Source organism: Pocillopora verrucosa, chromosome 1, assembly GCF_036669915.1.
Source record: "Pocillopora verrucosa isolate sample1 chromosome 1, ASM3666991v2, whole genome shotgun sequence".
Classification (NCBI taxonomy): Eukaryota; Metazoa; Cnidaria; class Anthozoa; order Scleractinia; family Pocilloporidae; genus Pocillopora; species Pocillopora verrucosa.
This window is the reverse complement of record NC_089312.1, coordinates 32,411,525-32,434,995: the sequence shown is the minus strand read 5'-3', so window position 1 is coordinate 32,434,995 and position 23,471 is coordinate 32,411,525. Positions and strand designations below refer to the sequence as shown.

Below are 23,471 nucleotides of genomic sequence, written 5' to 3'. Positions count from 1 at the left end.
CAACAATCAAGAGATTCCTCAGTTGGTGATGATTTCTTTATTCTTGTGACCTTACTTTGTGATTAAAGGATGATAATGTAAGGAAAGATTAGATGTTAGTCACTCTTCAGGGTCAAAGGGTTTTAAAAACTTGAAACAACTTTCCAGCCTGTTATTATGCATCACACCAGAAAATTTAGCTCTGTTATCATCCTAGTCAGGGCATGTACTAGACTAAGCAATTGAGTATCTGGAGGAGTATTAGAAAAATTATACTGCTGGACATCTTTTTTCTCTCTTGTCATGGAACAAGAGTGTAGGGTGAGGGGAAATTGGGGTAAATCAGGCTGTGCCATGTCCCTTGGTATTAATCCAGCCCTTACTATTATACCTCAACCTTCCTCTCACACTAGTGGGACAGAAAATGAACAGGCATTCAGTAAAAGTTCACATATAAACTAGTGTTCACAGGTCATATGAATTTCATAACACCAGTAGTCTTATTAACAGCCAGTTACTGGGGTTCTACTGCCACTATTAAGACCTCTCACTACTGTCCTTGGTATGTCCCCCAGACCCCCCCTAAGAGGTCTCACCCCACCCCCCATTTTTTAGCACAGCTGCCTATAACACTATCAACAGCTGCTTATGGAGAAAGTTATTAAAACCTGCAGAACACATAATTTTAAAAATTGACTTCTTACTTTGTACTTTCCAATAAGAAAAAGAAGAAAGTAAATCCTTCAGTGCCTGAGGTTTTTATTTTATTAGTGCCTTAAGGCCTTCATTGGCAGCCTTGACAAGGCTGCTTTCCATGGCTTGAAGCCACTACATTTTAATTTCTTTGAGATACATTCTTCCTTTAAGTGAGCTTCATGTACACTGTGATGTAGCTTGTATACAGTATTAGATATCTCGCTGGTATACTTTAAACTCATATTTGATTCCATTATCTTCATGAACACCACTTGGCACATCTGGATCACTAAATAAAACACAAAAATGAATAATTAAACCCGTCAACAATTGCCCACTATAAATTTTTCTCTACTGCTAGTTTGTATGTTGGAATACTAACAGCTGGGAACCATTCAGTAAAAGGACACTTTAAACGGCCCACGGAGGCAAAAGATTACTACATTTAAGTTCACCAACATTCTGCTTCACTTTTAATTATTGAGCTTTTTTAGACAAAGAAATGGTGTTTATTTTTCAGTCATTTATTTGCATCTGTCACACATTCCTTTTATACATGGTATTCAAGAGGTTTGCCCTCCCTGTCCAACCTGTGGGTAGTCTACCTGTGAACAGAGGCTGGTTATCCAGCCTAAGTCAGATGTTTCAAACATAGCAGAGAAAAGACCATTCACTGAATACTTCATTTTTGAAACTGTTGATATGACATTTCACAGTGGAAAATAGAGGAAAACTAATCAACTTGGCAGGGACCCAATAGTTCACATGAAACAGCACCTGCGCACTAAAATTATACCAAGGCCCAATTTAAACGTTGAACTTCACATGCAACAAAACATTCAAAGAGAATCAAGTTCATGTCAATTTCGGCATTTGAATCTGTTGAGTTTTTCCATCTCAATTTGGATCCACCAACAAGTTCTATCTGTCTGCTTCAGAGGGATAGAATGTGTGAGGATCAACTGTGGAACAAATGTTAATCTTTCTATGAGCTAAAGTTACTACATAAATTACAAATGACATCCTGTTGAATAACAGGTTTGTTTTTGTTTGTTTGGTTTAATGAATTATGTCAACATTTGACCTAGCCTTACAATTGAACTTAACATGTTTGGGTCAAACAAAAAATTGCAATTCAATGTGTCTCACCAAGTTGTTGTAAGAACTGAGCTAAGAGTTTTTTTTCCCCAAAAAGGAAAAAGCCCTTTTTACATACCTTGTTTCCCTAAATACAGTTTTGTCAAATTCTGGGAAATGTACATCACAGTCAAAATCTTTCAACACATGGGTTATGTACAAGCGGTGAGCAGCAGGATGCTGGAGTGCTTCCTAATGAATGAATGAGTAATTATGACAATATTAGTAACAATAATAGTACAGTTGGTATAATTGCTTTGGTGATTATAGAGATGTGCATGCTCTGATTGGTGAAGGATTGTGTATCTGCTATAATCATCTCACACAAGGTGATTACAGCAGGAGTGCTAAATTTCAAAATGGCTGCCTCACATTTTCGTCGATTTTTCCAGGGAAGTGATGAATGCTATAGTAGAAAATTCAGTTTCAAGGGGCACAAAAGATGCTACTCGGAGTTTTGCAAAACGCTTTTCAAAAGTCTTTTTCTGATTAAATTAAATCTGTTAAAAATCCTTGCTTATCTTAATACAAGTAATCACCACAATTGTAACAAAATATGAGTAATGCTTTATTTATTTACAGTAGATTTCAAAAGCACTTGAGTGATTATCCTAAAACAATCATTTGCCTCAGGCCCAGTGAACACTCTTTGACTTCATAGGGATTATTCAACAACATTCACTTGTCTCCAGTGAATAATTGTAAATTATTTACCAGATTTTCACAATTTGATATAATTTCCATCTGGACCCTAATGATTGAAAGTAATTGTTATTAAAGCAATACTCCCTGAAGAAACCCGTTATCTGATAGTCAACCAGTAGTTGGCCAACAGTCAGTTCACAATCAGCTGACAGTCAGCAGAGTGGAGTTGATATTCACAATCACTGAATTTTTGGTTAGTAAATGCCACAATTTCAAACAAAGTGATAATAATACAGATTTCAGGCTATTGATTACCGTAGTTTAGTAGATCAATTTCTACCACTCCAGGACCCAGTTGTGCAAAGGGCAATTACCGGTAATGCTAACCGCCTTACACAAGATTAAATTTTATTCCAAGTTTCTGTATTCCTTTATTCAAAAGCCTTTTTAAGATTACTTTCTCCATTCTTTATGGAGCATCCAATTATCAAATTGTCAAGTTGACAAAAAGAATTATGCTGAATTTTCTTTCAAAGCTTTCAGATCTGAAATCAGACTTCACATTGTCCTAGGGTTATCTCAACCCAGCTTTAACAACCAGGCCCAGAATATTTCACTGACCAAATATTAGAAGAACATGATTGCTCTACAATAACTTGTAGCATAAGGAGAGGCATGAAACAAGGTGGAAATCTATCATTGGTTATGATCCAATACCACTCCAGTATGTAATGGCAAAACTTACCTTGTAAACTGCTGCTCCCCCAATCACAAAGATTTTCTCCACTTTGTCTATGTGTTGTGCAGTTGACAACAGATCAAAGGCACCCTGCAGGCTGGAACAAAGGGTGGCACCTGTAGGAGCTACACTATATGTAGACAATGAAAATAAAAGTATTCATTTATTGATAAATTTGTCTTTCAGTTATTGGGACATGCCATATAACAGATCAAAGGCTTGTGAGTAAAAGTAAAGCTCTATTGATGATCACAAGATGATGTTGTAACCATCGATAAAAACAAACTGCTCTCAACCAAGAAACTGGGAAAATGATTATGAGGCAGCAATATAGGATAGAGTGGTGTGTTTAGTCATGATGTACTTAAAATTGAATATTAGGCTGGCTTCAACTAGAATGAAATGCTGAATAAGCTGACCCAGTCTTCCAGTCCTCCCCCCTTTTACTAATCTCAAATGAAATTGATTGGAAGTTGAGGGATCATACTTCAATAAAAAAATAATAAGGTGATTGAAAAAAAGCTCCAAATCCTGTCACAATACTGCTTGGATAATTATGATTTTTTAAAAAAATACCACTAGACTGTCAGTGCCAAGATAAGACATGCTTCATTGGATTCTGAATAAACTAAAATTGAACATGAAACAGAGTCTTTACCTCAAGTTTTTACTCAACAAAATGTTCATTCTGTGGGGAAGGGGTCTGTATTTGGCTGGAATGGATTCCCACGTCTTGCGGCCCATGATAACTGCATTTTGCTTCCCTGTGAATGCAGAAAATTGTGCAATCAAATAATGACAATCATACAATTATTGGTTTTGCACTCTGCCACAATATAATGTAACTCAGGGAACTGGAACTGACATGATGAACTCATCAAAATCTCCTGTAGGGTTTGCATGCAAATTCACCCTACCTTCAGTGGGCACTCCAGAAGTGAGTTTGGAGAAAAACTTCAAATCTGCTCTAAAAACAAATTCAAATAAAGTTCACTCAGTTTAGTACTACATCTCTGTTCATCAATGTACTTGTCTCTGAGTCGTCTGCTGAGAGTTTAAACCAATCAGCACTAGAACAGAGAAATTCCAACAACATTCTCTGACTGTCATCGAATACAAAGTTTCATTTGGGCATGTGATGTTTCATTTGAGAACTAAAATAAATATGTTAACTTGAAATTTTATTTATTAGTGAAATAAAAAAAGAAATTCATTCAAAGAAAGAGAGTTCGTTTATAGCCAAGAAGTCATATCTCAGCAGGAGGTAAAGGTGGAGGTTGATATTCTGAGCCCTACATATTTACCTTACACCAAAATAAATCCAATCATTTTACATTCTTGCCAAAAATAAAGTTGAAACCCTGGGGAAAGTTCTTTGCGATCAATTAAAACTGACCCTTTTGCATGAACAGATGTTTTCGTTACCTTTTTTTCCACCAATGTTTTCGGATAACGCTTATTAGCAACCTGTGAAATTTAGACCACGCCCTAGAAATGCCCTCGTATCTACATCTCCCCCACCTAATTAGACCCCCCTAGGGGAATCACTGATCACAGAAATACTACACCTTTCAAATTGAAAGGTAATCAGATCTTTAAGTATCATGAGTACACCACAAAAATAAGAAAAGTTAAAGTTAAGCATACCCTAAAAAACATCAACATGAGAAAATATAAACAGAAAACAAAACAAAATATGTTCGGGACGTGAATTCTTGTGCACGGAACTGAAATTTGAACATTGTGAAGCGATCAGAGATGTGACATTCGCAACAAAAATGCTGATTTGAGAAGCTTTTCCAGATGAGATCTGTAAGAATAACTAAGTCTCGAAATTTTATAAAGCTGGTATTGGTTCAGTTTTCAAGATTATTTTTTACAACGCAAGCAAACTTCAGAACTCCCAACAATGGATCAGCACACGCACTCGCAAACATTATGCCTATACGATGCAACTAGGGTAGACAATGTCACCTAGCTTACTTCAGACGCCAGGGAAGCGTGTTATTTTTTCCAATTCCTCCACCCTCCGCCACAGCAACTACACAAGAAAACTTTCGCTGAGTAGTCATGTTTGATAGCCGTCCAAAAACATTAAAGGTGTGAAATGATTTTGGCGCGAAATGAGGCGACGCGAGGGTAAATGAAATAATTTATATAGGCCGCCATAGTAGAGAAGATTTGATTGGTTACCAGCTCGCATACTGATTGGTCCACAAATCAAACCAAAACATAAGGAAGAAGCGTTGGTAAAAACGAAATATTCTGTGTGGAAATTTACCGGCGGATAAGAAGTTTTATCTTCATTTTAAAACTAAAACTTAACATAATCGTGTCGTAATTTACCATGGCTGAAGCCAGGGCGGCTGTTACAAGCCCCGATGTCCATCTACACGCCGAAGGGACCAGCAAAACAGAAGCCGAAGTTGAATTGCTGAAGAGTACTTTATTATCTCTTAAGAGATGTGCTTTCAGAACTCGGTAAGTTCAGGCGAGTGATTTCTGATACCTTGATCGTTTTACATGTAACACCTCATGACATTTTTACTGTTTCCCTTTGAGAATGTTTAAAATGAAGGTCTTTCTCTCTCAGTATTTACGATTTGAACTTTCGGAAAACTTTTATTTCCACATACGTCGCAGTTTTACGAGAGTTTTGTTGTAGTTATCACCACCAACGATGATATTTGAAAGCAAATAATAATGATACCACGTGAAAACTTTTGATCTCGATACTTTCGATCGAAACTAGGTTTTCAAAGCAAGCACGTTGATTCTCTGCAGTTTACAGCGCGTGGTCGTATATTTTTTCGTACATTCCGGCGAATTATTGAAGAGGACGCGATACACGTACAGTATCGTTAGTTTAGATCCTGCTTTGATAAATTATTTCAAGAAGTAATCGCCGTACACTTCGTCAGAGATAAATAGAAGCAGAAATTCCTTGTAGTGTTGTCTAAATTGTAATTTTACAGACCAAATTTATAAAATTAAAATTCTGTCTATAAGACGATTACCACCTAATCCATGTTTGAATACGACGAAAGAGCTTTGCCTTCCTTCCGCACGTTTACGTTTTTTCCCTCGAGGTCGAATCATCTACTCTGGCAGGATTTTAATACAACACTTATAAAGTTTCTTTTACTATTGTTTTGGCTCACCAAAGCTTTTTTTTCAGCATATCAAATTTTTGCGTGCTTGGAAGATGTTTTGAAACGGACTTTGAACCCTGAAGCTCTGGCATCCTGTCCCCTCAGATCAAACCGGCCAAAAAGAGGAGGCCGAGAAAATAGAGCAGAATGCAATTTTTATTACGTTTAGATTTTATTGAAAAAGAAATTAAGATTTTTCAGTTTCATGGAAAGAATATACAGTTCATGTTAATTGTACAGTCAATCAAAGTATAATGGCAGTAATACAATGGCAATCTTCACTTCATTAATTTTGCAATTGAATTGTGTGAGGAAATTAAAGCTTGGAACATCATGGCTTAGGGTATTAGGAAAGTATTCATCCAAGTCTTAAAAATGCCAGATGCTTTAAATTTTGAAAAAATCTTAAAGTCATGTTTCTTGGTTGTGATGGCATATAGAGGCACTAATCTAGCAGGTCTAAACTGGCACTGAAGTATTTATCAATTGGCATCTATAAATATCTCCTCTCCATGTAAAGTCCTTGCAGAAATTTATCATTTGTGACTCTTGTTATCCTGTAGTGCTTTCAGAAAACCAGAAGGGAAACAAACATTAAAATAAATTCTTCAATAAAATAAATTCTTCAATACCAAGTTTGACTGAACAGAGGAAATGACTACCAGAGCATACACATACACTAACAATGAAAAACAATAAGATAAGTTATAGATAAGCCAATTAGGTATTACATATTATAACTTGAGAGATGTTATCCATTAGATTTGGATGGTTTCCTTGGTGGTCCTATCCACTTACTTAGCTATGGATAGCCACATCTGAGGCATTAAAGATATTGAAGCCCTTGTGAGCTATGAACTTTTTTCTCCTTGGGATCATTACACAGCATTCTCCCTTATTTTAAGCAGGACAGGTGAAAGAAATTTTCAAACCAGTAAAGCAATCCCTCTACTTGTTGAATTTTCAAGGAATTCCAAGTGAAAAGGAGACAACTGATTACGGCTCTGCCACTCGGCAAAACTTTATTGTTTATAGCTAAAACTCATGTCAGGACCCATGATTACTGCCATACTGTTTTCCAAAAGCCAGATATGTTGAACTACATGTATTTCTTGAACTGACATGGGGTTGAGTAAATTTTAATTGAATCACTGCTATTTCACCCTGGATATCATAAAGAAACTCTCAAACAGTTCTCCATTGTCTTAAGTAGTTTTTTTTTTTGAGAAAAGAAATCCTCTAAAAACTGAACAAAATTGAGAAGATTTATTTGTACTTGAGAAAGCAGTGCATAGCTGAAAAAAGACAACAAAAATACAAAATTCATAAACATGCAACAATCTAAGCAAAATTCAATTGTGACTGTGGCATGTGTAGTCATTGAAATACTGTGATGCTGTATTGCAAGGTGACCACACATTTGTTTTGCACCTTCCCATCTTTTTGGTAGTGTACTTTACAACCTTTAAACTTCTTGGTATGTTGGTAGGCAGAAGTGAAATCAATTCTGTATGATAATCCCGGGTATAAGTACCAGTTTCACCTTGCTACAAATAAAACTTATGGAAAAACTGTGTGCATGTACTTTTACTCTGTTCAATTTGTGTTTGTATACTTTTTTTTTTTTTTTCAGCCGCCAAATAGCAAATGGATTATGGCCAACAACATGGTCCAACTTGTTGGGTGCTGTTGTGGTCATTGCTGCTCTACTGTATGCTGCTGATTTCTACAAGCTATCGTCCCTCAAACCATTTACAGCAGTCATATGGAAAGTGACTTATCTTCTTAATCTGGATGAGAAATATCCTTACAACCTCAGGCTTCTGTTCATTTCAGTACTGGCTGGAGTGGTGTTTTTTATTATCCTTCTCTATCTACGTCAGTATCTGTTGAGGATGCTTTTGGCTTATAGAGGGTGGATGTGTAAGTAAACTCATTGCTTTTTAATGCTTAAACTCCCAGAAGTGATTATCATGTAATTTTTCTGTATTATTTCTATACATCTTTAGCAAACAGGTAAATGAGAATACTCAGTAATTCGGGCCCATTTATCATAACCTCTATTATTTGAATTGAAGATGAGACCCCAAGATCACAAAGCAAGCTGACACTATTATGGGGTGCAATGGTGAAACTTTGTGCTGGTCACTATCCAAAGCTGTATAGTTATCAAAACAGTCTCCCAAGAATGCCTGTACCAAATCTAAGTGAAACTTGTAAAGGACTGTTGCGTTCTGTGAAGCCAATCTTGAAGGAGGATGAGTACAAGAAGATGGAGGCACTTGCTAAGGTTAGTGTTCAATTTCTATGTGGTCAGTATTTGATTTGAACTGTACAGCTATATTTATTATAGAGTTAGTTGATATCAAATACAATTAATCGGTTTATAGTGGTTATCTTGAGCTTTATTTCATTCATGTTACTCTCATGTAGTTTGTTAGAACTAGCTTGTTTATATAAAGACAGACTACCCAACCTTTTAAGAAAAATTATTTTTAAGGACTTACCTGGTTGAATATGTTTGTATCCCTTAATTGTCTTGTACATATCATTTACATGTAGCATCAGTGAAGTGTTTGCTTGAAAAGTTAATGAACCTGATAATTTCAAAAGAATTATCAATACTGTCTTTAGGACTTTGAAAAGAACCTTGGTCCCAAGCTCCAGTTTATTTTAAAGCTGAAGTCCTGGTGGGCGCCAAATTATCACACAGATTGGTGGGAAAAATATGTGTACTGCATGGGCCGTTCTCCTTTACCTATCAACAGCAACTACTATTGTTTAGACCAGCACTGGCATCCCACACATGTCCAAGCTTCAAGGTAAGTATTTATGGTCTGTTGTCTATCATAAACGATTGTCTGCATCAAGGCTTTGCCTGCCTTCTTTGAATACTTGAATATCACTTTCCAGTCCTGTTAGGCTATTGAGGTTTGGCTCTGGCAAGCCATAGAAAATGTACAAGATTAGATTCTGAGAAAACCAACCTTGCCTTCATTGTAAGATTGTTTTTACATTTTGCTTACTACCTAATTAGAGTTGGATGCTAAGAAAAATTTAAATTGACCCAATTCACCTGAAATTTACAGATAATGAATTTAAAACTTTTTAGCTGAGATGTAATATAAAACTTTTTGACTTACTCAATTATAGAGCTGCAACCATGACCTACCTTATTTTGAAGTATCATCAGGAGATTGAAACTGAGCACTTGGAACCCCTGTTGATCAGGAAAACTATTCCCATCTGCATGTGGCAGTATGAAAGAACATTTAAGACAACCAGGTAAATTATGATAAATGCCTTAATATGATGGAACTCAAGTGAAGAAATGATGGTCACAAGTGAGCTGTAATTGAAGTAATTGCAGAAAAGAAGCCAAAAAAATGGGATGATGATGGAATTGAAGACTGTGAGACATACATGCAAATCACCGTACAAGGTGCACAAATTTGTGGTATCCAGTCAACCATGCATAGAATCCTACTTGTACAATTTACTTTCTTTCCTGAAAAATGAGAAATAGGTTGTTTTTACATTGTCTGTAATTTCAGAATTCCAAAAGAGGAAGTGGATGAAATAGTTCATTTTGAACACAATGAACATGAGGTTTGCACCAAAATTTAGCTCCTTTATTGAATTTGAGTTGGTTTTTTTTTTTTTTTTTTTTTTTTTTTTTTTTTTGTGGAGAGAAGTTAGTCCTTTTAAGTGTTAAACAATTTCAAAATTAAGTGCCATTGTTCCTAATCATCTTGCAGCACATAGCTGTCTTCTGTGGGGGCAATTGTTATATGTTGCCTGTTACTGATAAAGGTAAATTCATATCAGTGCTGGATTTGGAAAGTCAGTTTGAGTGGATTGTTGCTGATGCTAAACATTCTGATGGTAAGAGTTCATCATAATCTATTTTTTAGCTCAGGGTTTTCTAAGAGAAATAAGGTTGCAGCAGAATCCTGTAAATTTAAACAATATAATTATGGTTTCCATATCTGTGTATGTAGCTCATAAAGCTATTGAAATTTACTGGTAGCTAGAGAATTTTGGAAAGTGGCCAGAGAATTTTCTGATGTCTTATGAACTTTCCTGATAACTATATTACTTATGATTGATATCTTTTTTAATCTTTAAGAGTTAAATCTGTTTCACTGTAGTTATTTTTGTTTATTTTTATTGTGGGTTTTTTTGCTTGATAATGTATAAACATGTATGTGTTGCTAGTTTCATGTAAATAATTGTTAATAGATGCAAAGCTGAGGCTATCAACTGACTATAATTTTATTAAAATGTAATATAACTTAATAAAAGAAGCTCAGAAAAGTACAAATCAAAGATATTGTTGGGATCACTGCAAGTTGAAAGCAAGTCATATTTGTTCAAAGTGAATTGGTCTTGTAACCTGAATACCAGAATTGTGTCATGTTCATGATTGATGTCTTTTTCTTCCAAATTTAGTCACCAAAGACCAGCCTGATGGAAGTGTACCAGCACTGACAGCTCTACCAAGAACAGAGTGGGCCAAAATCAGAAAAGAATACTTTTCTGAGAGTCTGAATCGACAAACCCTGGAGGCAATAGAAGAGGCTATGTTTGTGGTAAAATAACAGATTGTTATTTAAACCAACAACAACAATAGAAACATCAACGAGCTACTTTTATAGAACTTATATGCATTGATATGTAACATGTCTACATCTTGTAAGCATATTTTTGAGCTAGTTATTATTAAGTGTCCTTCACCTGAATTATTTACACCTAATTTTTAGGCTGATAAAAGCTAACTTATTACCACTGACAAGTGGTACTTGACAAAAACATCATAACAAAACTTTCAATGTGTGCTCTATATTTTCTTTGATTTTAGGAATGAGAATGTGGTGTAAACCCCTTTGCACCATAACATAAGTATCCATATTCTCCATACCTTCTCTGTAAGTTTCTTTTGGAACTCACTAGGAGAATTTGTTTGACAATCAAAGCTTCTTACATTGATGATCATTTCCCCTATACTTATACTTAGGGTTAGCTTTATGAATGATTCAGCAGTAGTACTGTGAGGGGAAATTAGATGCTGGGCACTTCTAGGGTTTGAATTGTGTCCCTTAGTTGAAGTTTTCCTGTGTCCTCATCACCTTTTTTCTTGACAATGTACTTGTTCCATTGGTACAAATCACTTACACCTGTAGTAGCTAGTCTTTGCAGTAAGTGAAATACAGCTCTGGCTGCAGCTTTCATCACCAGTTTGGTGTCTTTACATTGCAGGTCATTCTGGATGAGAATTCCTTCACTGATTTGACTGAACGCTCAAAGTATCTACTGCATGGTGATGGGCGGAGCTTTTGGTTTGATAAAAGTTTCTGTTTGATGGTATTTTCTGATGGTAGATGTGGGATCAATGCTGAGCATTCTTGGGCTGATGCACCTGTCATTGGGCACATGTTGGAGTATGCCCTTACCTATGAGTAAGTTTGATCAGTGCCATGCTGGTTGTTTCAAAGCTTTTTGTTCCCAAAGCATGGCAATATTTTCTAGTAGGCAATCAACCAGAGTGAAAACAAAAATAAAGTGAAGAGATCAGTCTTAGCTATACTTACTGATTTGTAGAATTAGTCCAACAAATTCAGCACTTTGGATCATGTGACAATAATAATTTTATCTTATTGAGGAGGCGAATGACTGTCTTTTGTTAACTATGTGGCCTTCTCAACAGGTATATTTATAGAACATACAATGACAAAGGTAAATGCACTCCTATTGGTGGTGCTCACAGGAGTGCCAGCTTGAGGACACACAACCTTCAAAAGCCTGCCAGGTTATACTGGGATGTAACTCCTAAACTTGCAGACATCATTGAAGATGCTGTCAAGTTTGCTCAAAAGGTATGGGTTTGCATTGCATTTTACAGTCAGTTAGTGTCAGCAAAATAAAGATTGTCAATTCATGGGGACAGAAAATTTATTTGTCCTTATCAAAGACCATGGAATCTCTCCAGGATTTCCTTAACATTTTTGTTGACAAGAGAACCCTTCCTCACCATTCTTCCTTGACCCTTTAATTCCCAGAAGTGATTATCATGTAACTACTTCCTATAATATCTATACATTATCCAGCAAACAGGTCATGAGAACACTCAAACTCATCAGGTACAAGATATTATCTTGATCAAACACCAAATTCTCGTAACCAATTACAAGGAAATGTGTGACAGCTAGAGGGGAGAATTAACAATCAGATCTCGAGAGTTAAGGGGTTAAACCACCATAAGCTTTTCATTCCTGGTAACACAACTCTTAATAATTCCTCCTTTCCCTCACCTTTTAAGACTGAGTTAAGCAATTACTGACTTATTGAAACATGTAAACCAGAGGTTTTAGTTATTTTCTACTACAATTATTTTTTGTTGTGTTCCAGAATAATGAAGACATTCAGCATAAAGTCATAGTTCATGATGCATTTGGAAAAGGCTTCATCAAGAGTGTAAAGGTAGGCCTGTCAGTGTTGTGTTCAAAAAAAAAAAAAGCTTTTTTGCACAAGGCAAGGACTTAGAAACTCTGAAAGTATAATCATAACAAACCTCTTTGTGCAGAATATTTCTGTGGAATTTAGATGTTAAATTAACCCTTTCACTCCCAAGATCTTGTTAGTAATTCTCTTAACTTTCTGTCATAAGATTCTCACGATGTCAGTTTGGAGAATTTGGTATGGATCAACTAATTATCCCTCAATTGATATTTTTCTTTATTCTCATCACTTGGCTGCTTCCTGTAATATTGATATTGTGAGAGAAAATTGGGTCTTGGTCTCTCAAGGGAACTAAAGGCTTAACTGGAAATATTTTGTCAGCATGAAAGAGTGTTTTCCTAGTCTTTATGTTGACTGCATGTGAAGCAATAGCATTCCATTTATAGAGTTTCATCTGTATTTCAAATTATTTTATCCTGATTTTTACAGATAAGTCCTGATGCTTTCATTCAGTTGGCTTTGCAGCTTGCCTACTACAGAGACTCAAATGGAAGACATCCACTCACATATGAATCCTCTATGACACGCCTGTACCTCCAAGGAAGGACAGAAACTGTGCGCAGTTTAACAATTGAAGCTAAAGATTTTGTTCTCGCCATGTTAGATGACACAGTCCCACCTGAAGAAAAATATAAATTACTTCAAAAAGCTGCAGATCTTCATGCTAAGATGTACAAGGACTGTATGAATGGAAAGGGCATTGATAGACATCTTTTTGCACTCTTTGTTGTGTGCAAAGGTCAAGGCTATGTAAGTTCAGGAATATATTTTACTTTTATTTTTGTCTTCTTCCTTGTCATGAGTAACAGGAGCTACAAGTTTTATTTGCAAACCCAGAAAGCCTTGAACATTTTTGGACATTTTTGTGTTCCAAGAAAACAAATCAAATGGTTAGAAAACCAAACCAAAAACAGCAATGGTACATGTGTAGTTAGTTTGTGGTTTTAAAGTGTTTTTGTATTTGGCCAGTACACAATTGATTTGTCATACTCATATCAAAATCTTAATAGTTTTCTAAGACACAGTAATTAGCAGCTACCCCTAACACTTTCCTCACTATTTTCATCATATATGTGCTTGAGAGATTGTCTTGTCAGGAGTAGAGTACTGGTCAATTTGCTTTGGAATGTTATGGAACTAGTCACACAATATCAATAGCTATTAATCAATCCCCAGGAGAGTGAGTTCTTGAAAAGTGCATTAACCCTTCCATGGACACTGTCTACAAGCCAGCAGCCTCAACAACAAATGGCAGGTACCCACTTTAGTGTCACAGAGCCAGAACTTACACATTTGGTAAGATGATACACTCATTCATTACATTATTCATGTTAGTAGAATTAAGAGTAAGATGATATATTATGATTTCATAACCCCAAAGACAGAGACTTACTGGCCACTGTCTCTGGATCAAAAGGACTGGGTTGCAGCCTCAGCTGACCACTATGTTGTGTTCTTGTCCCTCTCTATCCATGATTGTGAATGGCAGGGAAAACTGGCAGGGAAACCCAATGAAATGCTGATGGGGTAATCCAGCCATGGGCTGGCATCCAGGGGTGTAGCAACATTTTTTAGGAAACCAGTTTTAGAATACAAGTAACCTCTCTTTTCAACTCAGTCTATTTCAGAGGTAAAAAAATATTTGATTAACTTATTTGGTTTTTTACAGCAGACTTAGAAAGAAATATATTTTTTGTATTTTAACTGAAAATTAGAGACTCATCGGTGAGAAAAAGGAGTAGAAAGAAGTATTAAGTCTAACTCATAATGCAGAGAATGTCAATGTCAGATATGGTGTGTCCACAGATTTCCCCTGGAGGAGGTTTCGGTCCAGTTGCTGATGATGGTTATGGTGTTTCCTACATGGTTCCCGATGATCACAGGATTTTCTTCCACATTTCTTCCAAGATATCATCAAAAGAGTCAAACTCTGACCAATTTGTCAAACTGTTGTTTGAAAGCCTTTCAGACATAAAAGCACTTCACGAAACAGTTAAAGCTAATAAGGCTAAATAACCAGACAAGTAGTGATGTTTAAACTAAAAATTATAGTTGAACTGTTATTGGTATCGTTAGAAATTAGCAGAACCACTGTAGAATGCAGGTTGTGGTGTTTCATGAAAAAATTTTTCTTCAATGCAGTATATTTGATTTTTCCCACAATGTTACATTGATACTGGGAAATATTGTTTCATTTTGAATTCAACTAGAACAAATTAAGGAAAAGGATTTTGAACCATTCTTGCCCCACAAAATTTCTCTATAAAGTAAATTCAGTAAAGAGCCTCAGACCTAGAGTGCTAGAAAAAATGTTTTCTGTATCTCTAGAAGGGCCATGAAGTAGCTCAAGAGAGCACATGAAACACATCTCGTCAATGATTCAAAACATCCTGCTCTATACTCAGTGACAATTTCTAGTTACCCTGTATCCTGTATACAAATCTGGAATTACTTGGAATTGTTTTCCAAAGTATAAGTGGACAAACTTACCTCTACATGACCAATACCCTTAACCCTTTTACTCCTAGCAGACAGATGGAGAGAATTTAAAATACAATCAGCTGTATTTAATCTTAAATGTTCCTGACTTACATGTGGAAAGTGCAGCTGCAGGACAAAAATACTAATTGAGGGGTTGAGAGAATTTCACCTGACTTGAGGATTCAACCCATATTTTTTTAATACCACTAAATTTAAATGAAGGAGAATTCAAGATGATGTCCTAACTTCTCTTTTTTTGTGATGCTAAGTCATTGGATGGATCTATTTTTTTATCATTAAGTCCAAACAGAAACATACAACTTAGGTTATATGCTTTTAAAGGGTCCTAATTATTGTTTCAAGCAACTTGCAGTGGGGTCATGAGGTCATTGGTCCTCTTTTGATTGCATTGTTGATCGTTTTTCTGCTTTGATAACTTTCAATCACTTAAGGGGGAGAATGAGACCTGACCATAAGCTGCAAGAAGCCAATCAAAGGGGTGTTAAAAATTTTGAGCTTTCACAGATACACAACAACAAAAATGTTCAATCAAATAATTTATTTATTTCTTTTTAAGACTGTCAATATTTCATTTTTAATTTGCAAAGTGTTAGATTGTTACCTTTAGACGTTAGGTTTAAGAGTTTTACTGATACAGTGAATGCTTTGAGAGTGCTAGTGGAGATATTTTGCTTTGTGATGTGCTGAAATAAATCATTCAGTGTACAACACAAGAAAGATTTCAACAGAAAATTTTCTGTTTGAGTTCTCTGCCAACTAATTGTACTGTAGAACCTTCCCACCATAAACTTGGCTTACTTGAAGTTCTAGCTAAGTCAAAATCAATGTCCTTTCCATTCCTGAAAGTGAAATCTATTTTCTCTACAGTAGTTATCCAAGTCTTACTGCCTGTAGAGATCACATGACACACATATATCCAAAGTTTTCAAACGGAGATGAAAGTCACCAAAATGCAAATTGTTAGTTAGTGTTTGCACATTGTTCAAATCCAACAGATGAAAATCCCAGTCTTGATTGTAAAGCTTCTACCAATGATATAATTTCTTATCCTAACATCAAGACCTCCTGTTATTGTTTCTTCTTTTCTTGTTTCATTTTTCTCTTTTCTTTTTTGGCTTTCTCCCTGTCATGGTTTGCCTTTAAAATCCGGTAAATAAAGAACACTGAAATCAACCACATAACACAGAATCAGTACGTTAGAAAACTTGAAATACCATGAGGATTTATAACTCTTTTTTTAATTGCTTGATTCCATTGAAAAAGACCCCAAAACGAAGATCTTTGAAATTTTTCCTCAGTATTTTCCCTTGTTTTAAGTGTGGCAGGTAGGAAGAACTTATAAAGTGGTAGGGCAATTCTTTCACTCGTTGAATTTCAAGAATTCCAAGTGATTTTAGGGGGTTAAAAGTAGTACTACAGGCAGTAAATTTCCTAGTTAACACCTGAAAATGTTGCTTGCTCACAAGTAATTTAATGGAATGAAAAAAGGATTCCTGTATTTGTTAATAAGAAGGAAGACATTTATATCATTTTTAAAGGTTTCTCTCTGTTTACCTTACCCTTCTTAGAGACTAGAGCATAAATGAAAATACCAAACATCAAAAAACTATTTATTGAACTGCTTCTTAATTAGAAACCATCGAAAAGTCTTTAAGGAACAACAAATCCAATAGGCAAGCAGCTATTAGTAAAGCCAGCTTCAGTAGTTAGAATCCTAAATAGAAAATAGCACCAGATTGTCTGTTATGTCTAGTATGTTTTACTTGAACAACAAAAGATTGGGTATTTGTTCTTGAAGTAAAAATCTTAAGCTGTGGGTTGAAAATAAATATAAGGATGTTTGGGTCTCAGTTCTCTTTTTAAGATTTCCTGTCACATTTGGAACTAAATCCCCTTGTCAGGACCTGCAATCATCTTATTGCTAGGACTGTTGTAATATAATTTTTCTTGATAGTTTGCTTGTTGAGGGGCACCAAGAAAGTAAAATTAAGTGCTAGATTGGACATGGAGCTTATTAAGGTGACAATGGCCTTTTCTTGCTCTTTAATGGTTCCTCAAAAAAAATCAAAAGAAAAAAAAAGGAACAAACATGAGCCACTTGGCTGGTTGCTTTATTCAGGGCAAACAGAGTCTTAGCCATTGGCTAGCAGAGAATTGAACAGAATGGCCCAATGTAATTTTTGAACCCACAGTAACTCTTAAAATTTAAATTTTCCGAACAAAATCCATGAACTTTCAGACCCAATGGGCAATAGACAAACTAGGCAACCAAGAGGCACTTAGTCTCTTGATCTGAAAGCAAATTCTCTTTCTTAATTTACAAGGAAGTGGTGGATAGCAGTTACACGAGATAATTTGATGATTGATGTAATCTGTGAAATTAAAAGGTTTGAAAGGAAACAACTACGAAAGTTTTTACCATCAAGATTGAGAAAAAATCTTAGATCGTTAGCAAAACTACTACTGTATTAAATATGCTCAAGACTATTGACCAAAACAACATTATGGGAACAACTTCATTACTGAATCAAAGCTAAATTAAGGGGGGAACTTGAGTTTGTTCCTGCTCTGGAAGTTCATTCCTTTTTTTTTTTTTTTAATAGAACTGCGCGATCGACAGAAATTCTACCGTCACAAAAACGATCCTTTTATATGTCATAGGCTTCTAGGACGATTGTTACCGTGAAGCATTTTTCTGTGTCGTGACACGAGTATTAATAGGATCATCATATAGAAAGGTAGTATTTTAAAATAATTGTATGTTGTTAAAATACTGTGAACATTTACTTAAAAAATGAGGAGAATAGTTTTTGGATAAGAATTTGTTCCAGTAAGTGTTACTGAGGATTAATGAACAGAATATGGATCGATGGCGATTGTAAGATTTATAACGGCTGATAGAAGCTAGTAAAAAGGAACTGAAAGATTATACAACTTACCAACTAAAAGGACTAGGAGAACTCCTGGTACAAGCAGAAGTTTTACATCAACTGAAAATTTTTCGTGAGATTTAGGATCGTTTAACTCAACCATTCTAAGAATATTAATTAACAAACTTTCCTCAGTTATCGATCAATGGAACGACCGATGATCTATTGACGTGTGTATACGTGAGTAACCCACAGAGCACAACTATGTGACCAGGCTTATGTATCAGAGTGCACAGGCCACCCAGGAATGAACGCTATCGATGCCCTCGGTAGTTGGAATCAGGTCTCCGTTTAGTTGCAAATTTGAGCATTTTACATAGAGATTTGCCGTGTAATGATAAGTTATATAAGCGAAAAGTTGGCGAGGTAAATAGGTCTCTTTTGTCTTTCAAATAGTTCTCGGATCTCCAGCTCCTCATTCCCCCTCCCCTCCACCCTTACGCTGTTTCTTCAACCAAAGCTTCTTTTCCCACAAAAACAGCAAATAGAACACAACAATCTTTTCTAGAACACAAAACAATTTTCTGGTACACAAACGGAAACTTAAACACAACACTGTAAGAATTAGGTAACTAAGCACTTGGTAAATACACCATGGCTTGCAATTCTGATGATTACAGTTTGCTGAGGTAATTGAAATGTTAGTCCCCATGCAGGAACCTTCCACTTGACCTGTACAGTCATGTGCTATGAGATAACTTTAGAAAAATGCATTTGTGTTGGCAGAACTATTGTGAATACAGTGCCACCTTAAGAGACAAAAATAAATAATTTCCTGTAAGCATCAACATTTGGGAGAAGGTATGGTGGTACATGACCCTTCTTTTGCTAGGATGCATAGGGTCTGATGATTGTCATGTATATCTTTTAGCTTTCAAACTTTCAACTTTGTATTAATTGTCAAAGTCACTGCCTGCTAAAATCTTCAGTTCCTTTGCCTTGATAGCTCAACCTCATCAAAACATTGCCAACCGGAGTGATTAGCAAATTATTGATACAGACAAGAGGGCCTATTCCCACATACATCCTCCTCAATCCTGTTAGCTTACTATGGTCATGGCATTTCAAACATTGTGTATATGCCACAAGTTTTCCATTTCCCTGACTAATTACTTTGTAATAGTGTTTATATGTTGAGGAAATGGTTGGGTTGAAATATAATACAAAGACTTGCCAGTAGATAGTTTTATTACAGTTTTTATTCAGTGTAACGTAGGGCTGGAAAATAAACTAATAAGAGCTCCGCTTTTAGGCTTAGGTAAATCTATATATTAGTGAAAACTGCTATACTTTAAATGGAGAATTCTCCCCACGGTTACGCGTGACCATGGTGAGAATTCTCCATTTTACTGCCTCAAGATAAAATAAGAATCTGAAACAAAAGGAATGATAAAAAATGCTGATAAAATGCATCATTTTACGCAACAGCACGTTTAAAGTCTAGACAGTCAGAACCATAGCTAGGAAACGTGATAAAGCGATTCACTGTTTTAAGATGACGAAACTACAACTAATGCGGGTATCAGCGGCCATCCCAAGGGGTCGACCCCCGGGCACCCAGGGGCATTTGTCTCAGCTGCCGTGACAAATACATGCTAAAGCCCCTCGGGTAGGGCAAAAAATTGGAACAAATACCCCCACCCCTGGAGCAACCTGGGCAACATATAGTCGGTGTTGCCTGTTCCTCGATGCAAAAGTACGAGTGATCATGGTTTACTGAAGCCACATCAGCACTAAAATCCACACAAGTCTCTATGGAGTCCTCAAATTCGAGCTTTCTGGGGCAAACTTTCTTGGCTTGCGGTTGTTATCACACTGTCTCTTCCTATCGGCAAGACGCTTCGAATGCGAACTAACCGTACGAAATTGAAATCTCGATGTCGCTTTCCTTAAAATGCAATGAACAGATTCTTGGATCGCCGAGTGTCTTGAATTTTTTATCCGCTCGCTTACAGAAAACCTCCCACTTCTTACGCTCATTGGGCCTTGTAGGAAAGCAAAAATAACTGAGATCAGGTCGTTTCTTACTCCCATTACGGCACAGAGCAACAGCACAATACTTGACCATGGTACACAGCTGAAAACCGATGAACGCTGAGACAGCAGATTACGTGCAAATCCCGTGGGTATGGCCCTGGGGTATTTTGCCAAAAACGCAAAAGCGCTCTAATGCCCCGCGTGCGGGGCATGCCTTTGCTACAAATCCCCTGCTAAGCCCGTGGGTTGCCCTTGTGTTGCACGGGGGTCGACCCCTCGGGATGGCCGCTGATACCCGCATAAAGGGCGCCTAAAAACTATGAAAACTATAGGGTTATGACGTAAGACCCCACATAGACTGTTTCATTTCAAGCTTGACGTGTCCATTCTACTTTCGTATTTTCGGCGGCGTAAACCAACTGCTGTAACACTAAACCATTTCGGTTTGTACTAAACCTTTTGTGGTCACGCTAAACCATTTCATTTTACGGTGAGTAGATTGATACAATGCTAAGCCTTTGCGGCTTACGATTAACCATTTGCCATTTCACTCGACTCTGAACCGTTTGTGTCAAGTCACTGAACCAAAGTACAGTCAGCTGAACCGTTTGTCATTTTGACACTGACCCATTTCAGTTAACACTTGGCCAATCGTGTTTTTATTGAATCAGTTCAACAAAGGTGGCTTCACAGTATAAACCATTTTTTGTTTGAATATTTCAATTCACTAAAGGCAACTAAACCCATTTGTATTTTAAATAAATCTCTTGAGAAATGATAAACCGTTCTCCAAAAGACCATTAGACCATTTCTGTTTATTACAATCCATTTATTATGCCTGTATTTTTTGCGGTGACGGCCGCCCATTTTAGCTCCTTGTTAGGTCAGCGACCAGACCGCTGACAAGGAGCCAAAACGATCTCAAGATCTAGATTAACCTTTCCTCTTTCTAGCCACGCGCGACCCAGCGCGAGATCTAACACATGCGGGAGAAATGGCCGCAGCTCAAATTTTCGGTGTGGGTGAAAACTGTAAACCATCGTGGGGAGATGCTGCAGCAGATTATGATGAAGCAGACGAGCATTTGGAAATCATGGGGAAACCTGTCATGGAAAGATGGGAAACCCCTTATATGCATAAACTGGCTTCAATAGCTGCGTCGAAAGGTGGACGGGTACTTGAGCTCGGCTTTGGAATGGCGATTTCAGCGACGAAAATCCAGACTTTTCCCATAGACGAGCATGTTATCGTTGAATGCAATGATAACGTCTTTAAACGGCTGGAGAAATTTGCCCAAGTAGCTGAAAGGAAAGTAACTGCGTTGAAAGGCAAGTTATTTAGTACGGTATGATGTCATGCAGATCTAAGAATTCATTCCAAGTTGCAGGCATTGTTGTGGGATGAAATTTTGAATGTAAAATACACCTAAATTTTTGAAATGGTGCTACATCGTGCCCTGTAAGAAGAAAGTAAACAATTGTTTAAAGTAAAACCAAGCATTTTGCTCACAAAGACGAGGGTAGAATTTCCGCACAGCCCCATACTATTGTAAAACAAATCTGTTTTCCCAATGGCTATGCATTGTTTTAGTCATTGTTTTCTCTATTCAAGAACTGAATGTATAATGAAGTATGGGGCTGTGCGGAAATTTTACCAAGACGAGCTCTAAGGAACTTACAATGGGAAACATTTCCAAAACTCTCAATGCATATTGAGCCTACAAACGCAGAGGACCAGAAAAACGTAAACCTCTCGTTAATGGCGTATGTGGTTGCTGGCTACATGCCTCACAGCGCTGCAATCAGGTGTAAACTTACTCATCCATTTAACTCAATTTTTTTTCTTTTTTTAATGAAAGGAGAGGTTGAATTGCAGACACTTTGTACTTCGTGTATTTTGTACATTAGAACCCTACTGCTGACTCGAAACTGGTTGACTCGAGCAAGATCCGATTTTCCTTGAATTTGACCCCATTTCTATCAGCAAACTCGAACCCGGTTAACTCGAAGTCCCTGTTGACAACAACTAATTTTACATTCCCTTAGCACAAATTTAACATCGTAACTCGTACTTTAAATGAAAACGTCAGTCGACGAACATCTAAGTGTCAGGAAATAGCCAATTTTACAGGTTCCATTTATTAGACATTTGACTTCACTTTCCAAACTAATGTTGTTATCAATAAGCTCCTATAAAACAGACTAAGTTTCCCAAAACCACTGTTGATTCAGATTTTGTAAGGGGTAAGAGAAGCAAAAATATCATTCCTTACCAAAGTTAATGAGATAATTTGAGTTCAAAACTTCTCCAATAACTCAAGGTTCCCCCTTCCCCTCCTGACTTCCACTGACTCAAACCATTTTTCATCTTTTTCTTGCTATTTGAGTTAGTAGGGTCTACCAAATGTTTATTTTTGTACTAAAATTAATGATGCTGTTTATAGGCTTGTGGGAAGATGTTGTTCCTGCCTTACCCAATGGTTCATTTGATGGCATTATGTATGATACATACCCCTTGTCAGAAGAAACATGGCACACACATCAGTTTAATTTTATCAAAGACCATGCCTTCAGACTTCTGAAGCCAGGTGGAGTTCTGACATACTGCAACCTGACTTCATGGGGTGAATTGTTAAAGACAAAATACAATGATATCGAAAAGATGTTTGAGGAGACACAAGTTCCAGAGTTACTCACATGTGGGTTCCTTAGAGAACACATATCAACTGAAGTCATAGAGGTTGATGTGGCACCAGATTGTCGCTACTATAGCAACAGGGAAATGATTGCTCCCACAATCATTAAGAAGTGAAACTGGCTTAAAGTCTTTAGCTCATTTCCATGAATTTTTTAGGGTGTACTTGACACATTTTATTATGAACTGTAAATCTAATATTTATGCAAGTGATATGCAGCATCCATTTCATTTCTAATGAATTTCTAGAGGAACAGATTATTGTCAGGGGAAGTTATAAATGTTTTTGTGGCTCTTGGTTGATGTTACTACAACAATAGGAATATTATTGCTCCTATTTTTGTTAAGTATTAAAATAAGGTTAAGAGTTAAGTATTAAAATAAGGTTAAGAGAATGTTACTATTGACTTGACATGATTTGCCACCCTTTTAGACCACTCTGCTGAAATATCTTTAAGACCCCAAAAAGGTATCTGACTACCACTACAAGTGAATCCCAAC

The 23,471-nt window shown here is 36.6% G+C and overlaps 3 protein-coding genes and 1 long non-coding RNA gene across 4 annotated transcripts; 2 read left to right on the top strand and 2 right to left on the bottom strand.

The window, feature by feature from the left end:
• Window positions 1–660: 660 nt before the first annotated feature.
• On the bottom strand, window positions 661–5,336 carry LOC131772539 (dihydrofolate reductase). Its single transcript, XM_059088465.2, has 6 exons — window positions 5,180–5,336; window positions 4,114–4,163; window positions 3,855–3,960; window positions 3,203–3,326; window positions 1,892–2,004; window positions 661–964 (listed from the first exon to the last, which is right to left on the bottom strand). Exons 1-6 carry the CDS (start codon window positions 5,266–5,268, stop codon window positions 886–888), a joined length of 561 nt encoding a protein of 186 aa, XP_058944448.1. The 5' UTR covers window positions 5,269–5,336; the 3' UTR covers window positions 661–885.
• Window positions 5,337–5,418: 82 nt separating this feature from the next.
• Window positions 5,419–15,914, top strand: LOC131772513 (carnitine O-palmitoyltransferase 1, liver isoform). Its single transcript, XM_059088430.2, has 14 exons — window positions 5,419–5,677; window positions 7,982–8,271; window positions 8,427–8,638; window positions 8,983–9,170; window positions 9,502–9,633; window positions 9,903–9,957; window positions 10,107–10,233; window positions 10,801–10,940; window positions 11,608–11,807; window positions 12,056–12,224; window positions 12,757–12,828; window positions 13,297–13,617; window positions 14,044–14,163; window positions 14,674–15,914. The coding sequence occupies exons 1-14, from the start codon at window positions 5,544–5,546 to the stop codon at window positions 14,881–14,883; spliced, it is 2,370 nt and encodes a 789-aa protein (XP_058944413.1). The 5' UTR covers window positions 5,419–5,543; the 3' UTR covers window positions 14,884–15,914.
• LOC136280559 (uncharacterized) lies at window positions 15,893–18,486 on the bottom strand. The gene is made up of 2 exons (XR_010717300.1): window positions 18,309–18,486; window positions 15,893–16,532 (listed from the first exon to the last, which is right to left on the bottom strand). It is a non-coding gene; the product is annotated as an uncharacterized lncRNA (long non-coding RNA).
• A 2,151-nt stretch (window positions 18,487–20,637) lies between these two features.
• LOC131772472 (guanidinoacetate N-methyltransferase A-like) lies at window positions 20,638–23,365 on the top strand. The gene is made up of 3 exons (XM_059088368.2): window positions 20,638–20,766; window positions 21,230–21,604; window positions 22,720–23,365. The coding sequence occupies exons 2-3, from the start codon at window positions 21,271–21,273 to the stop codon at window positions 23,085–23,087; spliced, it is 702 nt and encodes a 233-aa protein (XP_058944351.1). The 5' UTR covers window positions 20,638–20,766; window positions 21,230–21,270; the 3' UTR covers window positions 23,088–23,365.
• The last annotated feature ends 106 nt before the right edge of the window (window positions 23,366–23,471 follow it).

Coding starts and splice junctions, on each gene's coding strand:
- LOC131772539 (XM_059088465.2), bottom strand. CDS start 5,268: ATGACTACTCAGCGAAAGTTTTCTTGTGTAGTTGCTGTGGCGGAGGGT. Junction 4,164..5,179: donor ACGCTTCCCTGGCGTCTGAA/GTAAGCTAGGTG, acceptor ATTTGTTTTTAG/AGCAGATTTGAAGTTTTTCT. Junction 3,327..3,854: donor TTGTTGAGTAAAAACTTGAG/GTAAAGACTCTG, acceptor GTCTACATATAG/TGTAGCTCCTACAGGTGCCA.
- LOC131772513 (XM_059088430.2), top strand. CDS start 5,544: ATGGCTGAAGCCAGGGCGGCTGTTACAAGCCCCGATGTCCATCTACAC. Junction 12,225..12,756: donor CTGTCAAGTTTGCTCAAAAG/GTATGGGTTTGC, acceptor GTTGTGTTCCAG/AATAATGAAGACATTCAGCA. Junction 14,164..14,673: donor AGCCAGAACTTACACATTTG/GTAAGATGATAC, acceptor GTGTGTCCACAG/ATTTCCCCTGGAGGAGGTTT.
- LOC131772472 (XM_059088368.2), top strand. CDS start 21,271: ATGGCCGCAGCTCAAATTTTCGGTGTGGGTGAAAACTGTAAACCATCG. Junction 21,605..22,719: donor GAAAGTAACTGCGTTGAAAG/GCAAGTTATTTA, acceptor TGCTGTTTATAG/GCTTGTGGGAAGATGTTGTT.